At 36.8% G+C, this 21,782-nt stretch overlaps 2 protein-coding genes and 1 long non-coding RNA gene across 5 annotated transcripts in view; 1 reads left to right on the top strand and 2 right to left on the bottom strand.

Annotated features, from left to right (window-relative positions):
• The window catches only part of LOC139983124 (gem-associated protein 4-like), a 182,073-nt gene that overhangs the window by 110,368 nt on the left and 49,923 nt on the right, over nt 1-21,782 (top strand). The window lies entirely within an intron of this gene.
• The window catches only part of LOC139982857 (uncharacterized), an 87,263-nt gene that overhangs the window by 30,655 nt on the left and 34,826 nt on the right, over nt 1-21,782 (bottom strand). For 2 of the 3 annotated variants that reach the window (XM_071995993.1, XM_071996003.1), the window contains exons 14-18: nt 5,305-5,540; nt 3,917-3,986; nt 3,371-3,477; nt 1,314-1,533; nt 441-534 (exon numbers count right to left, since the gene is read on the bottom strand). In XM_071995993.1, the coding sequence (XP_071852094.1) occupies nt 441-534; nt 1,314-1,533; nt 3,371-3,477; nt 3,917-3,986; nt 5,305-5,540 (727 nt within the window). The remainder of the gene's footprint in view (nt 1-440; nt 535-1,313; nt 1,534-3,370; nt 3,478-3,916; nt 3,987-5,304; nt 5,541-21,782) is intronic. The other variant, XM_071996013.1, reaches the window with a different exon arrangement.
• Nucleotides 6,508-10,979, bottom strand: LOC139983207 (uncharacterized). Its single transcript, XR_011798552.1, has 3 exons — nt 10,597-10,979; nt 9,203-9,331; nt 6,508-8,041 (listed from the first exon to the last, which is right to left on the bottom strand). It is a non-coding gene; the product is annotated as an uncharacterized lncRNA (long non-coding RNA).

Here is a 21,782-nt window from a genome sequence, read left to right as displayed (position 1 = left end):
TAGTTTAAGCGACTTCTTTTTTAATATTAATAATAATAATTAATATTTACTTTAGTTTTGTATAACCAAACCATAGAAAGATGCCCCTTAATAGCTAGCTGGCTGCTTCCAATTTTTTGGCAAATTTTGGGTTGTTTTTGTCAGGAAAAATATCTAATAAATGACCCTTTGATGTAACAACGGTAGCACCAGCTAACTGTTGAAACAAGTACTCAAATCCATGAATATGTATCCCTCACCTTCAAACATTTTTTGGGCTTTTATATACATATGTGTTGTTATTCTTATAATGCAATGTTTTTTTTTTCTTCCCCTTCTTTTTGTTACCTGTCACAAACATACAAAAAATGAAGAGTTGGGAATTAAGATAGGAATCTTGACAAGAACAAGTAAAGTAGAACATTATTGGTATAAAAATAGAACATTACTTGTCAACTCACATAGCAAAAGTCTGTTCTAGTGGAGGCAGGCTTATCACCGCAGTTGATCCGTCTCTCTCAGGAGCAATGTTGTCCACATTTGCTGGTTGGAGATCTGTGTACGAAATATGATTGAAGATAGCAACTGTTTGATTAAGCCTTCCACCACTCATGAACAGAGAAATACTTGAAAGGGTTGGATAGGGTGCAGGGGCAGGAGCCGGGGGCACTGGGGGCGCGTGTCCCCCATTTTTTCCAAAATAGGAAATGTGCCCTACTGGCAATAAAATGTGCCCCTTTGATGAAGAACTGTCATTTGGATATCTTAAGCCTTTGTTAATTTTCATATTTTATTTTAAATTATTTATTTTTAGTCTGTACATATTATTTTTAAAATAGCATCCCATATCTTTTTGTAGCCACGGTTAACAATAAACGATCTCAATAAATAGTATTGATAGCATACTAACACATCATATATATTTAAGTGATATTGCCGGTGTGTATCGGTTTATAGCATAATGAGTGGTGGTTGTGGTATGAGAAAGTACCCCTCTGATGTTGTGCCCCCACTTTTTGGAAGCTTCCTACCCCCCCCCCCACCTGGTAGGGTGACAGAAACAAGGAATGGAGGACAGACATAAGCAGAAGTTTTTCCGGCTCACAAATCATTTCTTCTGTATTTTGCATATACTTTTCCAGACAGCTGAATCAATTTTCGTCAATTTTTACAAAAAAGAAATAGTTTCAATATTTCAGTTTTATCATGTCTGCTAATACCAAGATATAAACACAAATGTTGGACAGACGCTTCTTAGCGCTATTCCTCTTTTCAACAGAAAGAAATTTAGAAAGATAATTAGCAAAAAGATTGCTACAAGGATAATCTCTCACCTGTAAACACCTGAGTGGTTGCGTTGATCACTGCCGGTTCTCCATAACCCGCACTGGTAGAGGCTCGTACCTTGATCTCGTAGACCGTTGAAGGATCTAATCCGTTCAGTTGATGAATATTCATGAGTTTAATATCGTCTATCGTAATCTCCGGCAGAGGCTCACAGTTTCTTCCGCAAGGTGATGATTCGTAGGGTCTGTAAACAGCTCTATATTCAATCTAAGGAAGGAAAGACAGAGATTAAGTTAGTAATAACATTGTTGGCAATAACTCTAGGAGTGTTAGCTCAGTGGTTAACGTCGGTGCCTTCCAATCATAAGGTCCCCGGTTCGAGTCACTCCAAGATTAATGTATGTCGTCCAGTTACAGAGTTGTTGACAATTGACAATTCATAATCATGGACGTTAAATATGAATGTAAGAGACTGACTTCGGTCAGCTTGCGGCTTTGATAAGCCAATGAGGCTTCTTTGCGAGTTCCTGCTTGCAGGAGGATGTAAAATACATACATACATACAACATCAACGTTTATCGATTTCAAATTTGGTTGCTAAGTTATTTATGGCTGGACCACAACAGGCTGGAGAAACATCAGGTGAATGTATTTCAACTAAATGTCGATGTTGTGATCATGCTTGGATAGGCTCGGGCTTAAGTCTAACCTCTGCTTTTACGATTAAATTTGTTCTTGTTATGAACTGTCGAGACCACTGACAACTTCATGGTATGGTTTTGAACAAGACAACAACATTTGTTAGTGTGACTTTGCATAAAATATTTTCTCAGCGGTTTAAACTAGATACTTTCACTGCTTAGAGCAACTGCATGTTGAATCTCTTCCATTAATCATAAAATGATTCAAACAACATTTTTTCTTGTTGTAGTGATAATATAACAAATATACCAAGCAGTCGCAAGAAGAGGTATATCATGGCAATTGATCAAATGAAGGCATTGAAGGAACATTTCTTATTTTGTTCAGCCAACATCTCAATCAGTTCCTTTGGACACAAACAATATTTTTTTTCAGTGGAAAATGATAGAAAACAAGGATTTCATTGTTTTCTCTTTCTTTATTTGGACTGTTTAAAACCTGAGCAATTGTGACTATCCTAATTAAAAAACAAAATATATTTTGCTATCAGCTGTGTTGTAGTCTATTACTTTTAATCAAGTACCAAGCACGTCAGTTCTGAGTACTTGAGAACCACATATATTCCGAATACCAGTGTCTGAGGGCAGCACTTTAGTACTTTTTCATCCAAGTATTTTTCCAAAATACTGCTTCAATATTATTCTATATGTTAGCATCATACAACACTCAAGCATTCTTCATCTTTGTACAGCCTATGCTTACTATATTTGGTCAATGTACTTGCATGGCTACATGTATGATACTGCTGGAATAGAGACAAAAGAGTATGGTACTATTACACAAAACTGCACTGAAATGCCAAAAGGGATCGTAAATATTAATACGCAGCTTCCTGTTGTAATGTCAGTTTTTTACATAAGCAAGCGTACCACGAACTTACAATCGAGTACCAATACCGGTACGTTAGCATCCGAGTGCAATTACTAAACGACAAGTACGAGTACTGACATGTGCGTGCTTTGACCGTGTGCAAGTATACAGATAACTTGCAAAAAGGGTACTCGTGTACTAGAGTACCGAGTAGTTTTTGAGTACTACAACACTAGCTGTTAGCACAGTAAGTCTAAAAAGGAAATCAGAATCACAAGAAATTCCCTCATAGAAGTGGTTCCGTAGCTGCAACGTACTATCCAGATTCGGTCGTAACATGAAATTGTGTATGTAATGTGTAGGATGCTAGTAAACACCTCATCAACATCATCAGTAATACTGTTTTCTAATGCTACTAATACTACAGCTTTTACTGTGACCCTTTTATCATAATTACGACAATTTCAGTAGTCTTGTATTTATAGCCTTTCAACCACAATATGTATACTCCACGAACCTTAGCTTTTGCTTTGCTGATACGGGTATAACACACTGCTAAAGAAAATGTCGTACCTCCCCAACCCTCCCCTACCTTATAGCTCCCAATGTTCCCTTGAGTTTTCCTTGGGACGTCCCATAGTATGGTCACGTGGGTCAATCCTCCTTCTTCCACTCTGAGGTTCGACGGAGGACCAGGCACTGTAGAATATGGAAATAAACATATCTGCATATTCATGAGGTCAACTGAACGCATTGCCATTTCAAGCAACTGTTGGCTTTTGGCCACCAGTCTCCAGCATAATATAAACGAATCAATCAAGTCTTACACCAAACCTAATTAAAATTGGAAAACTATCAACAGTTTATTTTATTTTTTTCAAAAAATCTCCTATTTTTTATCATATGGGAAGAGAGCAGATCATAAATTTAAAATTTACTGTATGATAAAATCACGCTCCTCTAAGTCTAAGTCATTTAGGAAAATATGCAAAATTGCACTCTCACACCCCCAAAAAAACTGATTTGGTATCAAATTTCAGATCACCGTTGAATCAACGACCCCCATTATCAACCGTGACAACGCTTAGGTGATTACGCAGAAAAGAAAACTTTTAATCTTGAACAATGTCTGACATACCTCTTTCGGCCGTTATTCTGTGCAATGGTAGACTCCACACTCCGGAACCAACTGACGTATACGCACGAACCTTTCATGATGAGAAATATTCATATTTCAATGATCGGCAAGAAGACTGTAAAACTGAGGTTCCATTTCACTCGTAACCAGTCAGCAAATTGCAGCAGAAATATTTTAATGAGTTCATAAGACTTACCGTCTGCAGGTTGCGATGAATTAAGTGTATATTATTTAAAAAAAAATTTACATGCAGCTTTGTAAATGATCGTAGATATTACGGTAGAGAAACTTAGCAACTGAAAGGTACAGACATTTTCTGAATTTATCACATACTGTTTTGTGTTAGACATTGTGCTTAACCTTAATGGGGTCAGACATAGTGGTTACCTCAATGGAGTCAGACATAGTGCTTGGGGTCAGGCATAGTGCTTACCTCAATGGGGTCGTGACATAATGCTTATCCTAATGGGGTCAGACATAGTGGTTACCTCAATGGGGTCAGACATAGTGCTTGGGATAAGATATAGGGGTTACCTCAATGGGGTCAGACATAGTGCTTGGGGTCAGACATAGTGCTTACCTCAATGGGGTCGTGACATAATGCTTATCCTAAAGGGCTCAGACATAGTGGTTACCTCAATGGGGTCAGACATAGTGCTTGGGATAAGATATAGGGGTTACCTGAATGGGGTCAGACATAGTGCTTGGGATAGGATATAGGGGTTACCGCAATGGGGCCAGACATAGTGCTTGGGGTCAGGCATAGTGCTTACCTCAATGGGGTCGTGACATAATGCTTATCCTAATGGGGTCAGACATAGTGGTTACCTCAATGGGGTCAGACATAGTGCTTGGGATAAGATATAGGGGTTACCGCAATGGGGCCAGACATAGTGCTTGGGGTAAGACATAGTGCTTACCTCAATGGGGTCGTGACATAATGCTTATCCTAATGGGGTCAGACAAAGTGGTTACCTCAATGGAGCCAGACATAGTGCTTTGGATAAGACATAGGGGTTACCTCAATGGGGTCAGACATAGTGCCTGGGTCAGACATAGTGCTTGGGGACAGACATAGCGGTTACCTTAATGTGGCCAAATATAGTGCTTATACTTTAATATGGTGAGATGTAATACTTACCTTCAATCTGGTCAGACGTAATGCTTACCTAATGCTTACCTAATGCCAACCTTACTAGTGTCAGATGTAATGCCTACTTTAATGGGAGTCAAATGTAATGCTAATTACCTTCATGAGGTTAAAACCTAATTCTAACCTTACTAGTGTCAGATGTAATGCCTACCTTAATGGAGTCAAATGTTATGCTAATTACCTTCATGGGGTAAAACCTAATGCCAACCTAAATAGGGTAAGATGTAATGCCTACCTTAACTGAGTAGTTAGAGTTTGGAGCCAAGTTTGTGATCAGATAAGTCAATTCTTCAGTCAAGCCCTGTGATATATTCCATTCCAAAATGGTTTCATTTTGACTTTCATCCACTGGCTGATAGCATATGTCGTACTGAATAATCATCCCATGTGGTGGGCTTGGAGGCGTCCATTTCACCTGAATCGAAGATAAATTTCCAAACGGAGATACGGGGACCTCCATTTGAGGAGGAACTGAAAAGAGAGGTTTCAGAAATCACTGTGTTAGATAACATCATAATCACACCCAAATATTGCCAAATTAAGTTGACAATTTCTTGCAGCAATCTATATGCTTTGTACCAGAGCAGTAGAATTCCCTGTGCTGGTACATTAGGGATCAGAGTACAAGTGAATTAAAGTACTTCATCTTATGCTGCCATCTTTTCTAGATAACCAAAATAAATCGAGGGCAAGGTAGAAATCCCTGAGGCTGAGTTAAAAAGCCCAGGCAAATATGCCTATGACCATATGTTGGACTGTTGACTGACTTCGAGCCTACCAAGCACAAATGAATACGCACAGCCAAAGACCACACACTTAAAAATAATTGCTCAACATGGGGTAAAATTGACCACCTCTATGGTGTAAAAAGGGAACATGGTCAACAGATGTGTAAACTTTACACATTAATGCTTTGGCAAAGTTTTACCTTACTGTGGGGTAATATTTTACCACACAATGTGTAAATTATTTTACCAACTGAGCATTGTGTAAAATTTGCACAACAATGACCATGTTCCCTTTTGTACCCCATTTTGTGTAAATTTTACCCATGTCAAGCAGGGCACTGGTTTTACCCCACAGTTGTGTAGTTTTTTTGCAAAACAGTTGTGTAATATTAGCACACCTTTCGGGGTTCCTTTTTTTTACACAACAGTTGTGTAATATAAGCACACCTTTTGGGGTTACTTTTACACACACACTTGTGTAAATAATATAATTTTATATATACTGTAAATGTTTCAAAATCGTGTCAAAAACATATACCTTTGAACAATTTGATATAACTTCCATACTTGCATATGCTTGCGTGTTAAGTAAGGTTGCAATAATTTTAAGACTTTAGTATATATGAACAAACATGGGAACAAACATTGGCTCTATGGCAAGGAAGCCTATGATCTCAGTGCAAGAAAATAAGACACTTGTAACATCAAAATGAACTGATAAAATTTATTAAGACTTCTGTAAATAACTTTCAGCTTATCAGGAAAAATGAATTTTCTCTCTTGCATAAAACAGAACATGAAAATCATAGAAGTGAATACCATTACAGTATTAGCAGCAATGCAGCCACATATATAGGTTAATAATATTGTTCATAGTAGGCTAAAATATTTTTGTAGGGGAGCCATTGCATAATGAAATGTACTTTTCTTATTCTTAATTGTTTTTCTAATCAGGTTGGTGTGTGTGGGGGGGGGGGACTTTTTTTGACACCACTTGCTATGGGCTTGCATAATATCAACCCAAGTTTAGGTGAAAGACGAGTTAAGCTACATATCAAACAGGTGAAACATACACATGACTTTTAAATCCCTGTGATATTTTATTCCTGGGGTATTTCCTGGATATCAATCTCACATAGCAATTATATAGCCAACAAAATCTACATTTTTTTAATTTGTTTGTGCCTAATGTTGACCTCATCAACGAGTTATTCAGAAAGTTTTCCAACATTCGGGCAGTATTATTTAGAATTAATGTAAAGTGTATCATTACTATGTGTTGGATAACCATGCTAGATGCTTAAAACCCTATGAAACTCAACTTTACTAAGCTGTCATATTTCTCAAAATTCTAACATATTTACATCGACAAATGTTACAATGTATCATATAGTTGAGGTACTAAAACAGAACTTTGAAGAAACTTAACCATCCCTTATATGCTTTCAAAGTTGTTGAATAAACCATACTGGAGACCTCAAGTCCTTTAAAATCAACTATAAGCTGTGATATTTCACAAAAATCTAACATATAATAGAAAGAACTCAAAACAAGTTTGAAAACACCAGAAAAATATCTATATGGAATGAAAGTAAAATCATCACTTATCTGTTATCACAGTTGTTCAATAAAACATGCTGGAGAACTAAAGCCCTGCAAAATTACCTATACGCAGTGATCACGTATAATAGAAAGAACACAACACAACTTTGAAAACAACAGAAAATATCTATATAGGAACAGACTCAAATCATCACTTATATGTTAAACTGGGTAAAGTTTTACATACCCTTGTAACCTGAAGTTAATAGCAGCTAGAGGTCTAACATCTGTTTAGCTTTACATAACACAGGCCAATGGATACAAAGAGCGGGCCCACTTCCAGTGCCTTCTCCTCAATGATGACGAAGAGCTGCTGGAGCGTATTCCTTGTTAACAATGACAAAAATAATGCCATGTTGCTGACAGTGGTCTTACATAATTGATTTGAAATGATAGTATGCCCTGAATGCCCTGATAGACCCGGGTTCATTCGGTAGTCTGAGGTCGATAGCAGAGGTCTAAAATCTGGTAAGCCTTGTAGCAGAGGTCAATTGCTGCAATAAGTGTGTCTACCACCATTGCCTTTCGCTCAATGATGACGAAGAGCTGCTGTGGCTGGCAGTAGTTGCCTCCCAAGATCAAAACGAATGGCTGTGTACGTCCATCAAATTGAGTCAAGTATTGCGCTAAGTTTACACCTTCCTGAAAAGACAAGTTATTATATAAAATTTATATATATTGACCACAATCTGGGAAATATGTATAGGTAACCTTCCAGTTGTGTAGTTTTAAGCATATCTGACCAATGCTAGTAAAAAAGAAACAGGTTTCTTCAGGGGGAACTTCTACAACACACAGGTCATACTTGTCTCGACACCAAAAGGATTTGAAATATTATTTAATATCTTCTTTTCCAGTCCTATGAAGATTCCTGGTATAATAAATTATCAAAGTCTAGAGGTACCATGGAAATGATATGTTAGTTCTGGCCAAATTAAGGGCAACTTATTTTGGTAGTATATTGCAGTAACATAGCCAGGTTCTGACAATGGGCGAGTTATGTGGGGTATAGAGTCAAAGGGGCACTGAAACTATCAGGAAATTTCCCTTAAAAGAGGGTATCCCCATGCAACCCTCACTCATGGTTACTACTAGTTCATTTTTGTGATGGTATTTCCTTTTGAGGAAGAGGCATATTCCGCACCCACCCCATTTGACAACCATGCAGGTTCTCCAGGGTTAACAGTCTATTTAATTTTATTTAGTGGAACTGATTACTATGAGCATAAATGCAGTATTTCAGGGCATTTATACTGTAGTACAGTAATACCTTTGATGATTGCCTGTGGCATCAGAACCATTACTTGAGTAATATTGCAACATTTACATATTGACCTCAATCTGTGACAACATCAATGCTATGTACACCAAAAACAATTGATTACAAGTTACTACGGGCTATTTACTAGCATGGTAATGATATATCATGCCATCTTCTGAAATGAGGCCCACCACTCAGAATTATGTCACAATAACATTGACAAACATGATAACCAAAAAGATCATACAAAGTTTGGATATAATGTGACCTTTGGGTGCAGAATCATTGTTATTGAAATATTTTGACCTCTGACCCAATACTTTAACTGATATTTACGATGAGATCGATGAACACCATACACAATAAGATCTTTAAGTAACAAAGGGCGATCACCCATTGTTGAGTTATCACGTAACAAAGCCAAGCATCACACATTCACTCATGCATACGCAGTACACGTACATATGCACATGGACCTGAACACATATACTATTCCGTGTGCAGCAAGGAATCGAACCTGTGTTGAACAATGATATTATTACCTTCTGAAAGAGAGTTGCACCTTAGGTTGTAGTGATGTTTAAACTTTAAACGAAGACCGAGTTTGGGGATTATCTGTGTTATGCTCTTGTCATCCAGTAACTCAAATACTTCATCATCAATCCTGTGAGCTATGGAAATTAGAGGGAAAATATTTTCCATATAACACTGTTACAAAGCTTAATAACAGTAATGACAAAGGACATGTTGCATATTAGGAAATTGCTTCCGTAAAATGAACATTCATGGATTGTGCAATCATCACATATTATTCTAGACATAAAAAACAACCAGAGAATGTAAACATTTTATTGTGAAATAAAAAAAAAATGCAGAGATATTAATGTGCTTACTGCTTAGCCCACTCATTAACATAACTTATTTTCTTCAGGTAAAAGTCAACTGCGTTCAAAGGTTAAACACTAACATCATTATTTTATTTAGCCACCATGGACCAAGGTCTTAGTTGGAATGTAGGCCTCTTGTAGGCCAACTTCATGTGACACACCCACATATCAAACATCAGATCTGTCCAAGCTTCCCTTCTTGAGATATCAGGTTTAGTAGTTTTCACAATTTAACCTCTGATGACCCCAAATGACCATTGACCTCCCCAAAAATCAGTGCGCTTCTTGTCCCTAATGTGGTCACGTACACACCAAACATGAGAAGTCCAAAATTCCCTTCTTGAAATACTGTGTTTACAAGCTTGGCAGCACAAACACACACATACGCCATTATGATTGCAAAGCATACTATTTCATCACAACTAACAAAGCTTGTTTTACCATTTGGCCCTAACATATGAGAGCCAGGGTCTTGGTTGACTACTGCAGGATCATAGTGAGGCTTATTTTAATGGATATGCTAGTCATAATGGGTCATTGCCTGGCCTTAAAACTAATATTCAACTGGTAATGTTAGCCTAGGCTGTATCGCTTGCCTATTTGTAGTGTTGGTTAAGGAGACCTATCAGTATATAAATGTAGAATTGGCTTGGGCCTTAAACATAAGCCAAAGCTAGGATGGTTCAACGTTGGCCAACGTTATACGTAACCTAAGTTACTCTCATACGTGAGTAATATCTTTAGTACGAACAAGATGGTTATGTGCACTACTTAGTCTCTATGGGCATGAAAAGAGAATCTAGAGAGGAACGAAAGGCTATATATGTATGCTTGGCGCTTACTATTAGAAATAGCTTAGCCTAACGTTGGACCTTGCACTAACATTTAGTCGTAACGTTAAACAAGAGTGAGGCCTAGGCGACGAGTATATGCCGTTTAAAACAGTTTTCGTTCAGTATTCAACGGTGAAATTGTAGTTCAAGACTTATTGAAATATTATTCTTTCCGCATAAAAGGTTAGTACTGATGCCCGAAATACACCATCCTACCTTCTTATTGTGGCTTCAGTTCCGCTAGGCCGATGTTTTCCAGAAATTGTGAAACGACCATCGAACTTTTAGTGGCTTCCATGTTGTCGTTCTGCAAGCAGCGACGCGGTATGAAAGCGTGTTTACACATCAAAGTTGTAACATAAATGTATTTTACCCAGTGCAGTGCAACAAATTACACCGGTATTTTGTTTTACCGGTAGAAAGGGGCAAACTGGTCCTTTTTTTACACAATACGCATTTGTAAATCATTACACCTGTGTCTGTGTCGCCTGATATACATGTTTTACTCAGCGTTGTGTAAAAATTGCACAACTCTTTACCCCTCACTTTTATACCCCGTTAACTTTTACACATTGTTTTTACTGTGCACTGAAAGACATAATTTTTAATTAACGGTTTGTCACTTACTTAAACAACTTAACTGAACAATTAGGACGAATATGATCAACACCGAACATGATACTTCTCGTTTTCATCGATATTTTGACTGAACAAACGTAGATGGTTTTCGTTATTACCGTCCAATGTAAAACCAACAAAAATAATAATGAAATGAGCCTTGCATACAATGCAACCATTACGGAAAAAACAGAACATTTTCAATGTAACTTCCAAACTTTCCAAACACATATCATAGAACAAGTCCCCCCCCCCTTCTCCCTCCAAAGACACAAATTAAAACAGTTATAATATGATATTTCTGCTACGTGGCTTTCAAATTAAATTAAACTGATAAAAGTGAAGCACTGAGATATCAAAACTTGTTGAACCTTGCTCGCTCTGCACCAACCGTTAGGATGTTCTCGACGTACCATATCATCACGTTAAACATTGCAAAATTTTACGTCTGCACAAAACTGTTAAGAGAATACTTCAACTTGCTCTTCTGAGAAAATTGGGGCACCTCTTTAACCATAATTACACAGACTCAAAGTTTTCATAGACTTATAGACTGCAATCTTTAATTTACTTCACTTGAAATACTTATTGAAAGAATTATAACAATGTCGGTCCACCTCTCAAAAATCAAAGCAGAATTAGAAACTAGAAATGCGGTTACGAAAATTCATAACCAGTCTGCCCATGAGTCTGGTCTATAGATCCAGGTAATTGCTTAGTAACCATTGTATTCATTTCTTCCATCCCTTAAACTATTTAACCGGATTGTCCAACTTCTGTAATAATTATTAACATGTATACACAAAAAATACAAACAAATGAATTCAAAGGATACTTGGTTGTTTATTTCTTTCTTGAAGTTCGTTGAAGATTTTTGGAACATTTTGGAAAGCTGAATACAAATGGTTGAAACTAAGAAGAAGTGGATAAAATGTGTATAATCATTACTATGACAAGAGCATTAATGGTGCAGTAGTTGATAATATAACAGTATCATTGAACACTACAACCAGTCTTTTACACAGAACAAATATACACTATCGAGGAACGACGCTATTATGTTGAAACTTTTATGAAACTTATTACCTCGCAAGTTCCATGAATAAGTAGCCTTTATTTTATACAATCCATAAAATGTGAACAAAAAGTTCTTGAACATAATGTGAGATAACAAACATGTGTGACATATCCACGTTTTCTGGTTTAACTGTGAGGCAAGTCGTGTGACAGACCTCAAATGCTCTTTGACCTCTACCAATTGAAAAATAGTTTTCTTGCATTCAAATAGAGGAGTGGCAAAACCAGTGTCAGACTTATTTTTAACGGAGCTGAATATGAAGCAAGTGCAACACAAACAATATGAGATAATATTTTGTCACAAACTTTGTTGAAAACTGCTAGAATATTTATAAGATTAATAGAATATGAGGGTTTAGTGAAAGATAACATACTTGTTCCTAACATGTGTGCCATTGTGTAGTGTGTTGGTGCTTGGAACTTTAATCTTGAAGTTTTTTTTTTTTTTGGCACGTTGACATTTATATGAAAGAACTTTTCATACCTTAGACAATTGTAACGGTTGAGGAAAATTTCCTAAGAGCCAAACTACTCTAACAGGTCTCTTGCTGATAAGTTGTCATGGAAGGCTGTCATGGAAGACATGTGAGTGTATATTGCATATATTACTCCCCTAGTTGGTAGTATGTAACATGAGCAAGTACGTAAATTTTATTATATATTGCAACAAGCTAGTAGTTTTGATTTTTATTGTTACTGCTGAACAGGTAACTAACAGAAACTTAGTTCGAAGTTAGCAGTGTCAACAGCAAAGATAGAGTTGTACTGTACTGCAAATGGTAGAAAGACTGCACACTAGAAGTATACAAAGCTAACAGGTTCTAGTTGATAGCAAGAGGTGTATATGTGAAGGTAAGACAGATTGCTTGTACTATAGTACTATACAAAGGTACTATAGCTTACTGATGTTAGAGGTCTAGTGATCAATATGGTAGTGGTATTAGAACTGTACAATGATTATTAATTGTTATTGATAGCAATAGGTGAAGAAAGATCATAAAATAGGAGTGTGGTTAGTATTGTACACAGAAGTTGGTTTATTCATGGGCAGAAGTTTAGCTGTAAGGCAAGAATGGTGTTAGTACTGTACACGTTATCATAGTAGTTTGTTATTGATGGCCAGAAGTGTAGATGTGAAGTTGGAATGGTGTCTCTACTGTACAAAGTTACCAAAAGTGAGATTCTTAGGTAAGAATGGTGTTAAGACTGTACAGAGTGGCCAGAAATGTGAAGCGATAAAGGCAGGAATGGTGTGATTGCAAAAGAATGAGTAGATGTAAAGGAAGGAATGGTGCTAGTACTGTGCACAGTAAGTGGTCTTTTAAGTATGTTAAGAGTTAGAGAGAGGATGTTAGTAATGTTCTATGTTTGTAGTGCTGTTTATGTTGGCAAGAGTTTTAGATTTGAAGGTAAGGACTAATGTATGTATGTATGTATGATGGTGAAGTGTTTTTGCTGTGGTTGGGGTTATAGTTTTGAGAATAAAACAGTCATCAGTCGGAATCTGTATCGAGAACTTTGTCAAGGTTTTGTTTAAAGGACATTATCTGTTTGTCTTGAATTGTGGCTGTAGCTGATATTGGCATTTCTTGATCCAACCCTGCGATATTGTCCTTTGTGAGGGATGAATACAGCAGCATTAGTAGTTTCTTCAATGTCTCTTCTTTAGATTTATATTCCAATGTGTAATGATCAGTTGAGGAGAGTAGTCGGAAAGTTTTGTCTTCCACAGTGTACCCAGTGATGTTTAGGTGGTCTCTATTTGCAGGTGTTGGTTTTACCTGTAAAGAGAAAGGAATAGTTTATGAATAAAATGATGTTAGGAAAGCATGGATATGTAGTTCACTATCATTTCATGTTTGTGCAATTTTGAGGCCGAGAGGTGCACAGGAATGCATTGCTATAAGGAGCCTTGATTTTGTCTTGATCTTTAGTGTTTACAATTATTTATGCAGTGCCTAATGCTAGAGTTAAATCCTTTAATATGGTGAGATTATTGGGACTATATTCAAACAATGGCCTTTTATGACACCCAAATGATCTTTTGAGCTAAAGTTCTTGAACACAGACATATAACCGGTGCTGTGGCCGAGTGGATAAAGGCGGTGGCATTTGAAGCAATAGGCTTAGCAATCGGGAGGTTCGGGGTTCGATTCCCGGCAGGGTCATAGTTAGGTTGGTTTTTCATCCAAGAGCAATATACGGTTTTCCCATCTGAAATGACTTTCTATTTTGAATTGAAAAGATTCCAAATTTGAGTTAAAATGTTGAATTGTATTTATTTATTTGTTTGCCACAAAAGTACAAAGTGGAGGGAAGTCTTCCATAAAGCTTAAAAGCTTAACAATGTGGAAGACTCCCTGAAGAAAGAAAAGAAAAGAAAAAACAAAATATATATATATGTGTATCAAATTAAATGTTCAATATATATATATATATATATATATATATATATATATATATATATATATATATATATATATTTATATATATATATATATATATATATATATATATATATATATATATATATATATATATATATATATATATATATATATATATATATATATATAGTAATTACATACAGGTATAATTTAGTTTTAGTCAGTAACTAGCTATTATCTCCTTACAAAACCACTTCTTAAAGGATGTGACTGACATTTTACTCTTTAAATCGTTCATTAGAAGATTCCATGTTTTTTTGCACGGTTTTGTAGGCTTAAAGTTCCAATGGTGGTATTGTAGAGATTTTAGTGGGCATGATTAGCATGCCTCGTGTTATGATTATGTACATCTCTGTTACTGGTTAAAAAATTGTCAAAGGCAGCTGGTAGTAATCCATTCCAGGTCTTGTAGGCAAATAATGCAAGCTTAACTTTAATGAGATCGTGCAATTTTAGTAAGTTGAGTTTCTTAAATAGGGGACTAGTGTGCTCACGTGGGGCTGAGTGTGTTATGTGGCGAATGGCTGCCTTTTGGAGTATTATAAGATTTTTAAGGTTGGTGTTGTATGTACCAGACCAAATAATGGAACAATAAGTGAGATGCGGGACAACCAGGGTCTGGTATAGTGCTCTGAGTATGTTTTCCGATAGATAATATTTCAACTTAGATAATATACCAACATTCCGTGCAATTATACCGCAAATATATAGTTGAAATATGGTTGCGCCAGCTAAGTTTACAATCAATATTTACACCTAAAAACTTAGTAGTATAAACTTGCTTAATTATTTTCCCATCCATATATATATCTTTATTCCAAATAAGTGTATTACGAGTATTAAAGACAATGTTATTACTTTTTTGTACATTTATTGATAATTTGTTGGCTGAAAACCAATTACAGAATTTATTTAATTCATTTGACACGTTGGAAGATAACGTGATTATGTCGTCGCTCTCGAAGAAAATACTGGTGTCATCAGCAAAGAGAATGATTTTGGCTAGTTTGGAGACATGACAAATATCGTTAATATATAGAATAAATAACAAAGGACCTAAGACTGAACCCTGTGGAACGCCGCAACGAATTTTAGCAAGATCGGATCTAGAGTTTTTATACAAGGTATACTGATATCTGTTCGAAATATAGCTTTCAAGCCAGTTGAGAGTAGTTCCTCTAATGCCGTATGAAAATAATTTATTGATAAGGATGGTATGATCGATCGTGTCAAACGCCTTCGAAAGGTCGAGGAATACACCAATGCAATTTTTGCCATTATTAAGACTAGTATGTAAACTGTTAAGTGCATCTGCCAAAGCCAGTTCAGTAGAATGTTCGGGTCGAAAGCCGTACTGTTCTTTACAGAGAATATTATATTGGTTAAGAAAATTAAATATGCGATTGAACATAAGTCGTTCTATGATTTTAGAAAAACAGGAAAGCAATGAAATCGGTCGATAATTCTCATATACATTTGAATCTCCCTTTTTATAGATTGGTATAACCTTTGCCGTTTTAAGTTTATTTGGGAATACGCCAGTGTTAAATGATAAATTACATATATGGGTCAAAGGCTTAGCAATAAAAGGAATAACATTTTTTATAATACCAGGTTTGAAATCATCATATCCTGCTGCTTTATTGGGTTTCAAGTTGGAAGTTGCAATTTTAATTAGTTCTTCTTCAGTGACTGGGAATGTGAATATTGAATGACTATTGTTATCACAGATGGTTTTATGTGATTAACCTTTGTTATTTATTTTACTAGCAAGCGATGGTCCAAGATTTACATAGAAATTGTTGAAGTTATTCGCAATGATATTTTCATCACTGGTTTCTTGGTCACCATCTTTGAAAACAGCAGGATATGATGATTCTTTACGGTTATTGTGCAACATTTCATTAATAGTACGCCATGTATGGTTTGTGTTATTTCTGCTCTCATTAAATTTATTGTCAAAATAGAGCTTTTTCGAAAGTCTGATTACTTGATTAAGCTTATTACGATACGTTGTATACATAGACTTGTACATAGCTGTAGGAGACTTTAACTGACGTCTGTAAAGTTTGTGCTTCCTTTTAATGGAAGTCAAAATATCATTCGTAATCCATGGGTGTTTCTTTCTACGACGCTGTTTATGATTGATTTGGCTAATAGGAAAACAATTATTATAAGTTGAACTGAGAAAATTAAAAAGGTATTATAAGCAGAATTGACATCATTTTCGTTTAAAACATTATCCCAATATGTGTCACTTATTTCAGAAGTAAACCGCTTTATGTTGTTAGTATTGTAATTACGTATATAGATGGTGTTGTTAGATCTGATTTTCTTCCCTACCACTTTTAGAAATATCGGAAAATGGTCACTTATATCAGTGATGAGAACCCCTGAAGTAATCGTAGAATCATCGTTTGTAATGATGTTATCTATCAGGCTTGTAGTAATGCTACTAATACGAGTTGGGACAGTTATTGTAGGGATGAATCCGTTCAAATAGAGAATATTTAAAAACGTAGTTGATTTGATTGCATTCGTTAAATCAATATAATAATCTCCCATTATGTAGGTTTTACAGTTTTTATTCGAAATGATATTGAAAATATTTTCCAGATTAACATTAAACTCATCTGAAGGACCATTAGGTGGTCTGTAGACTATGCCGATAAGAAATTTATCTTTTGAATTTATGTTAGTAGCCTCTATAAAGGGAGATTCTATAGAATTATTAAAAATTGATAGGTCGGGTTTACAAATAAAACTTATATCTTTATGTACAAATAGACAGACTCCACCGCCCCGTTTATTGTTACGATGTTTTTCGACAAGTTTGTAATTATCCAATTTTATGAGGGGAGAAGAATTATCATTGAACCAGGTTTCTGTGAATCTAATTACCGTAAAGTCATTATTTAATACAGAAATGAAAGTATCAATATCGTCCGCAAACTTATTGTTTAGGCTACGACTGTTGTGGTGGTACAGTGATATACCGTAATGAGGGGGCAGATTGTTATAAGAGTCTATGTTATGGTACTTACACGAGACATTATTTTCCCTGAGGCCGTTAATATCGTGGAGTATAGTTTAGTTTAGTTTAGTAGAAAAAGGATCAGGAGGGACACTTAAGTCCCCATCAAGGACCCTATAAAGGGAGGGAAAAAACTGAAGACACAAACACTCAGACCCGATTACAATGCTTAAAGTGCTTGTCCGAAGCATTCTTTAACCCATTGACACTACTTGCAAGTACAACTTACTCAGGTAAACTATTCCACTCATTCACAACCCTATTAGAAAAAAAGTTATGCCGAATATTAATCCTACTATGCGACTTTTGAAGTTTAAGACAATGACCTCTAGTACAACTACTGTTTGCAAACATGAAAAAGTCGGTAAAGGATAAATTGTCGAAACCATACAGTATCTTGAAAACCTGGATCAAGTCCCCACGTAACCTCCTAAGCTCCAGTGTGGTGAGATTCAACAGTTGTAACCGCCTATAATAAGGAACCCTCTTTAAGGAACTAATCATCCTAGTAGCCCTCCTCTGGACCTTTTCAAGTACTTCCCTTATCCTTAGCAAAATAAGGGTTCCAAGCCTGCACAGCATACTCCAGATGAGGCCTAACCAACTGCTTATAAAGCCTAACTACGATGTCCTCTTTCAGAAAACTGAAGTTCCTCTTGATCATACCTAAAACCCTATTACCTCTTTTAGCAGCTTCAAGACAATGTTTGGAAGGTTGCAGAGACGAGTCAATGTAGATACCTAGGTCTCTTTCAACAGAGACCTCCTGTAACTCCACACCATTTAGATTGTATGTAAACTTATGGTTACTACTACCAATGTGCATTACCTTACATTTATCAATATTAAAAAGCATTTGCCACCCCTGAGACCAGGAAAAAATCTTATCTAAATCCGCTTGAAATTTCTCAGAATCACTTTTGGAAAAGACCTCAGAATACAATTTGGTGTCATCAGCAAACTTCTTAGCTGTACACAAAATATCTCCGTCGATGTCATTTATATAGGCAACAAACAACAGGGGACCTAATACAGACCCTTGTGGAACCCCACTAGTAACGTTCTGGCAAGAAGAAGCACAGCCATTAATAACCACCCTCTGTTCCCTATTACCAAGCCAATTCCCGATCCAAGACAGTAAATTCCCTATGACACCCATGCTCTTCAGCCTAAGTAAAAGACGCTGGTGGGGAACTTTATCAAAGGCCTTCTGGAAATCCAGGAACACAACATCTACAGACCTCTGCCTATTTAGTGAGCTTGTTACATCTTCCATAAACTCAAGGATATTAGTGAGACAAGACCTTTTTTGACAAAAGCCATGCTGAGACTCTCTGATCAAAGACTGACTGCTGAAGTGACAGACCAAAGACTTTTTAACAATAGACTCCATGACTTTACAAACTACACTAGTGAGACTAACGGGCCTATAATTACAGGGCTTAGTCTTATCACCCTTCTTGAAAATTGGGGTAATATTAGCACATCTCCAGTCCCTAGGAACATAACCTTCATCCATAAATTTACTAAAAATCAACGAGAGTGGAACGCAGAGATAGTGTGCAAAAGTCTTCAACAAATAGGGATGGATTGCATCTGGTCCAGAAGCTTTAGAAACATTTAGACGAAGCAGCTCCTTTAAGACAACGTCATCCGAAAATAAGACCGTATCCAGTTTAGGCCTATCACTGCCCCCCTGAAAATCTGGAATACTACTCGTATCTTCCCTTGTGAAAACCGACACAAAATAGTCGTTCAAAAGATCTGCAAGATCCTGACTATCAGTAACTATCTTATCAGCCTGTGGTGCCCTAAGGGAAACAAATTGCATCTTTAACTTTCTGCTTTGACCTGACATAAGAAAAGAAGGCCTTTGGGTTATCCTTAATTTTTAGGGCAATATTTTTTTCGAAATTCAATTTTGTATCAGAGACTAAGCATTCTACCTTCAGCTGATGAATTTTAAACTTTGCCAAAAGAGATTCAGATTTAGTCCTCCTAAACAACTTCCACATTCTACGTTTTTGCCTAATTGCACATCTAACTTTCTTATTCATCCAGTGAGGCATACTGCTTTTACGACGACGATTCTTCCACGGAACATGATTTTCCATAATGACCTTTAATTTATCAGCAAAACAAATCCAAGACTGAGAAGCACTCATATCACTAAACAAATTAATCCAATCTGTACCCTTTAGTAAAGTTTCAATTGCCTCTGTATCTGATCTCGAAAAATCAGGGACTTTTCCCTTGCTAACAGAACTTACGACCTTGCAAACAACATCAAAAGCTAGTATATCATGATCACTAGTTCCTAGTTTTCCTAGACCGGTCAAATCAACAACATTGCTTGGATTAGAACTCAAAACAAGATCCAGGATGTTATCCCCCCTAGTAGGGAAAGTAACATGTTGATGTAAAAAGCAATCATGCACAACATCTAGAAAATTACTACCTTTCCTACTACTAGAACCATCTATCCAATTAATGTCAGGAAAATTAAAGTCGCCCATTATAAGAACATCACTTTTAGCAGCGTTTCTAATTGAATCAAACAGCACGACATCATTATCATCGCTGCTGTTAGGAGAGCGGTAAACAACACCCACAGTGATAACGTTCCTGGACCTCTTGGAGTTGTTTGTGGACAACTCGCACCTGACAGAATTAACAAAAGACCCTTTGAAAGAAGTGACGCCATTAGTGATAACATTAAAATTGGTAAGTAAGAGAACATAAATCTTATTTTGGTTTTGTTCGTTCCCTTTCCCTTGTGTGATATCACCTGGTGGTTGTGACGTTGGGCCTGGGGATGTTCTTCCTCTGTTGCTGGTTTGTGCTATTCTTTTTTACGACTATCCAGTCTGCTCCGTCATTCGATGATAGGGTTCGCTTTATCTTTGCGCCGACTTGTTGATTTAATTCGCTCTCCGTTATCGGCTGAACTTTAGTCAGGTTAGTAGACTGCCGACTTCTCTCTTTCAGGTCACTAATACATTCCTCATCTTTATCTTTTGTTAATACCCCAGTATTCGCAGGTCTCGATTCACTTTCCTGTGCTTCATAAGTCGTTGGTTTCTCTGTGTCCTCATTAGTCGTTGGCTTGTCAATTGGGTTCTCGATTTCTGTGTCCTCATCCATTGTTTCCGTGTCGTCCTTTTCATCGCAGTGGTAACTCGTGTGGCCCAGCTTGTTGCATTTGTAACAGAGGATTTCAGGGCAGCGGTTCCTTGAATGCCCTTGTTGACCGCACTCTCTACACGTGTATTGTGGGCACTCTCGCATTATGTGATCATCTGATAAGCAGAGATTACACACCCGTAATTGTCCACTGTGCTTTAATCTTAAGTGAGTTCCCTCTATAGTGATTGCGTACGGTAGAGACTTTACACTCTTTGGTAATTCGAGTCTAACGTATCTGATGCCATTTTCTATGTTGGGGTAGTCTTCGTAATATTTACGTACCCATGGGGATCTTAGTCTACATCCGTATTCTTCCAGTTTTTCGGAGATTTCATCATCGGTAATGTACACTGGCACTCCAAAAACACTTACGGTTATTATGGTCTTGGTCACTCCCATGATGTCACATACCTCATTCCCTATTTTTAATCCAGTTTCTTGAATAAGTTCTGCATCTTCTTTGTTTTTTACCGTTAAGATCCACTGTCCTTGAGTCTTAACACACCCGAGAATATTTTTCTTTCCAATGTCGTTGGCCAAAGACTTCAATATGTCCGTAGATTTAAAATTAGCATCAACAAGCTTCACACTGTTGGTTTTCAACACGAAACTATTTGGCGGCATTTTCGCGGATCCGGTACTCATTTTGTGAGATAAAGCCTGGCGCCAAGTGGCGCCTTGGCACTTGTATCGTTTGAAAAAACTTGTACAAATTACATCAATGTTATGCCAAATTCGTAATAAAATCCTCCTGTTTCACAGGATAATGTTAAATGCCTCAGAATGAGGCCAGAAAAATGCACGAAAGACAGAAAATAAGTAAATAATCGAGAGCCGTTGAAGAGATGTTTCCGCTCTGATGTCAATGCAATCGTATAATTAGGAGGATCCCACCTCCTTGAATTGGAAGCCACCTGACGTGGAAGCCACCTGACGTGAAGAGATGTTTCCGCTCTGATGTCAATGCAATCGTATAAATAGGAGGATCCCACCTCCATGAATTGGAAGCCACCTGACGTGGAAGATGTAATCCATAAGCC

Source organism: Apostichopus japonicus, chromosome 2, assembly GCF_037975245.1.
Source record: "Apostichopus japonicus isolate 1M-3 chromosome 2, ASM3797524v1, whole genome shotgun sequence".
Classification (NCBI taxonomy): Eukaryota; Metazoa; Echinodermata; class Holothuroidea; order Aspidochirotida; family Stichopodidae; genus Apostichopus; species Apostichopus japonicus.
Note: the sequence above shows the minus strand (reverse complement) of the source record. Positions and strands in the feature narration are given on the sequence as shown.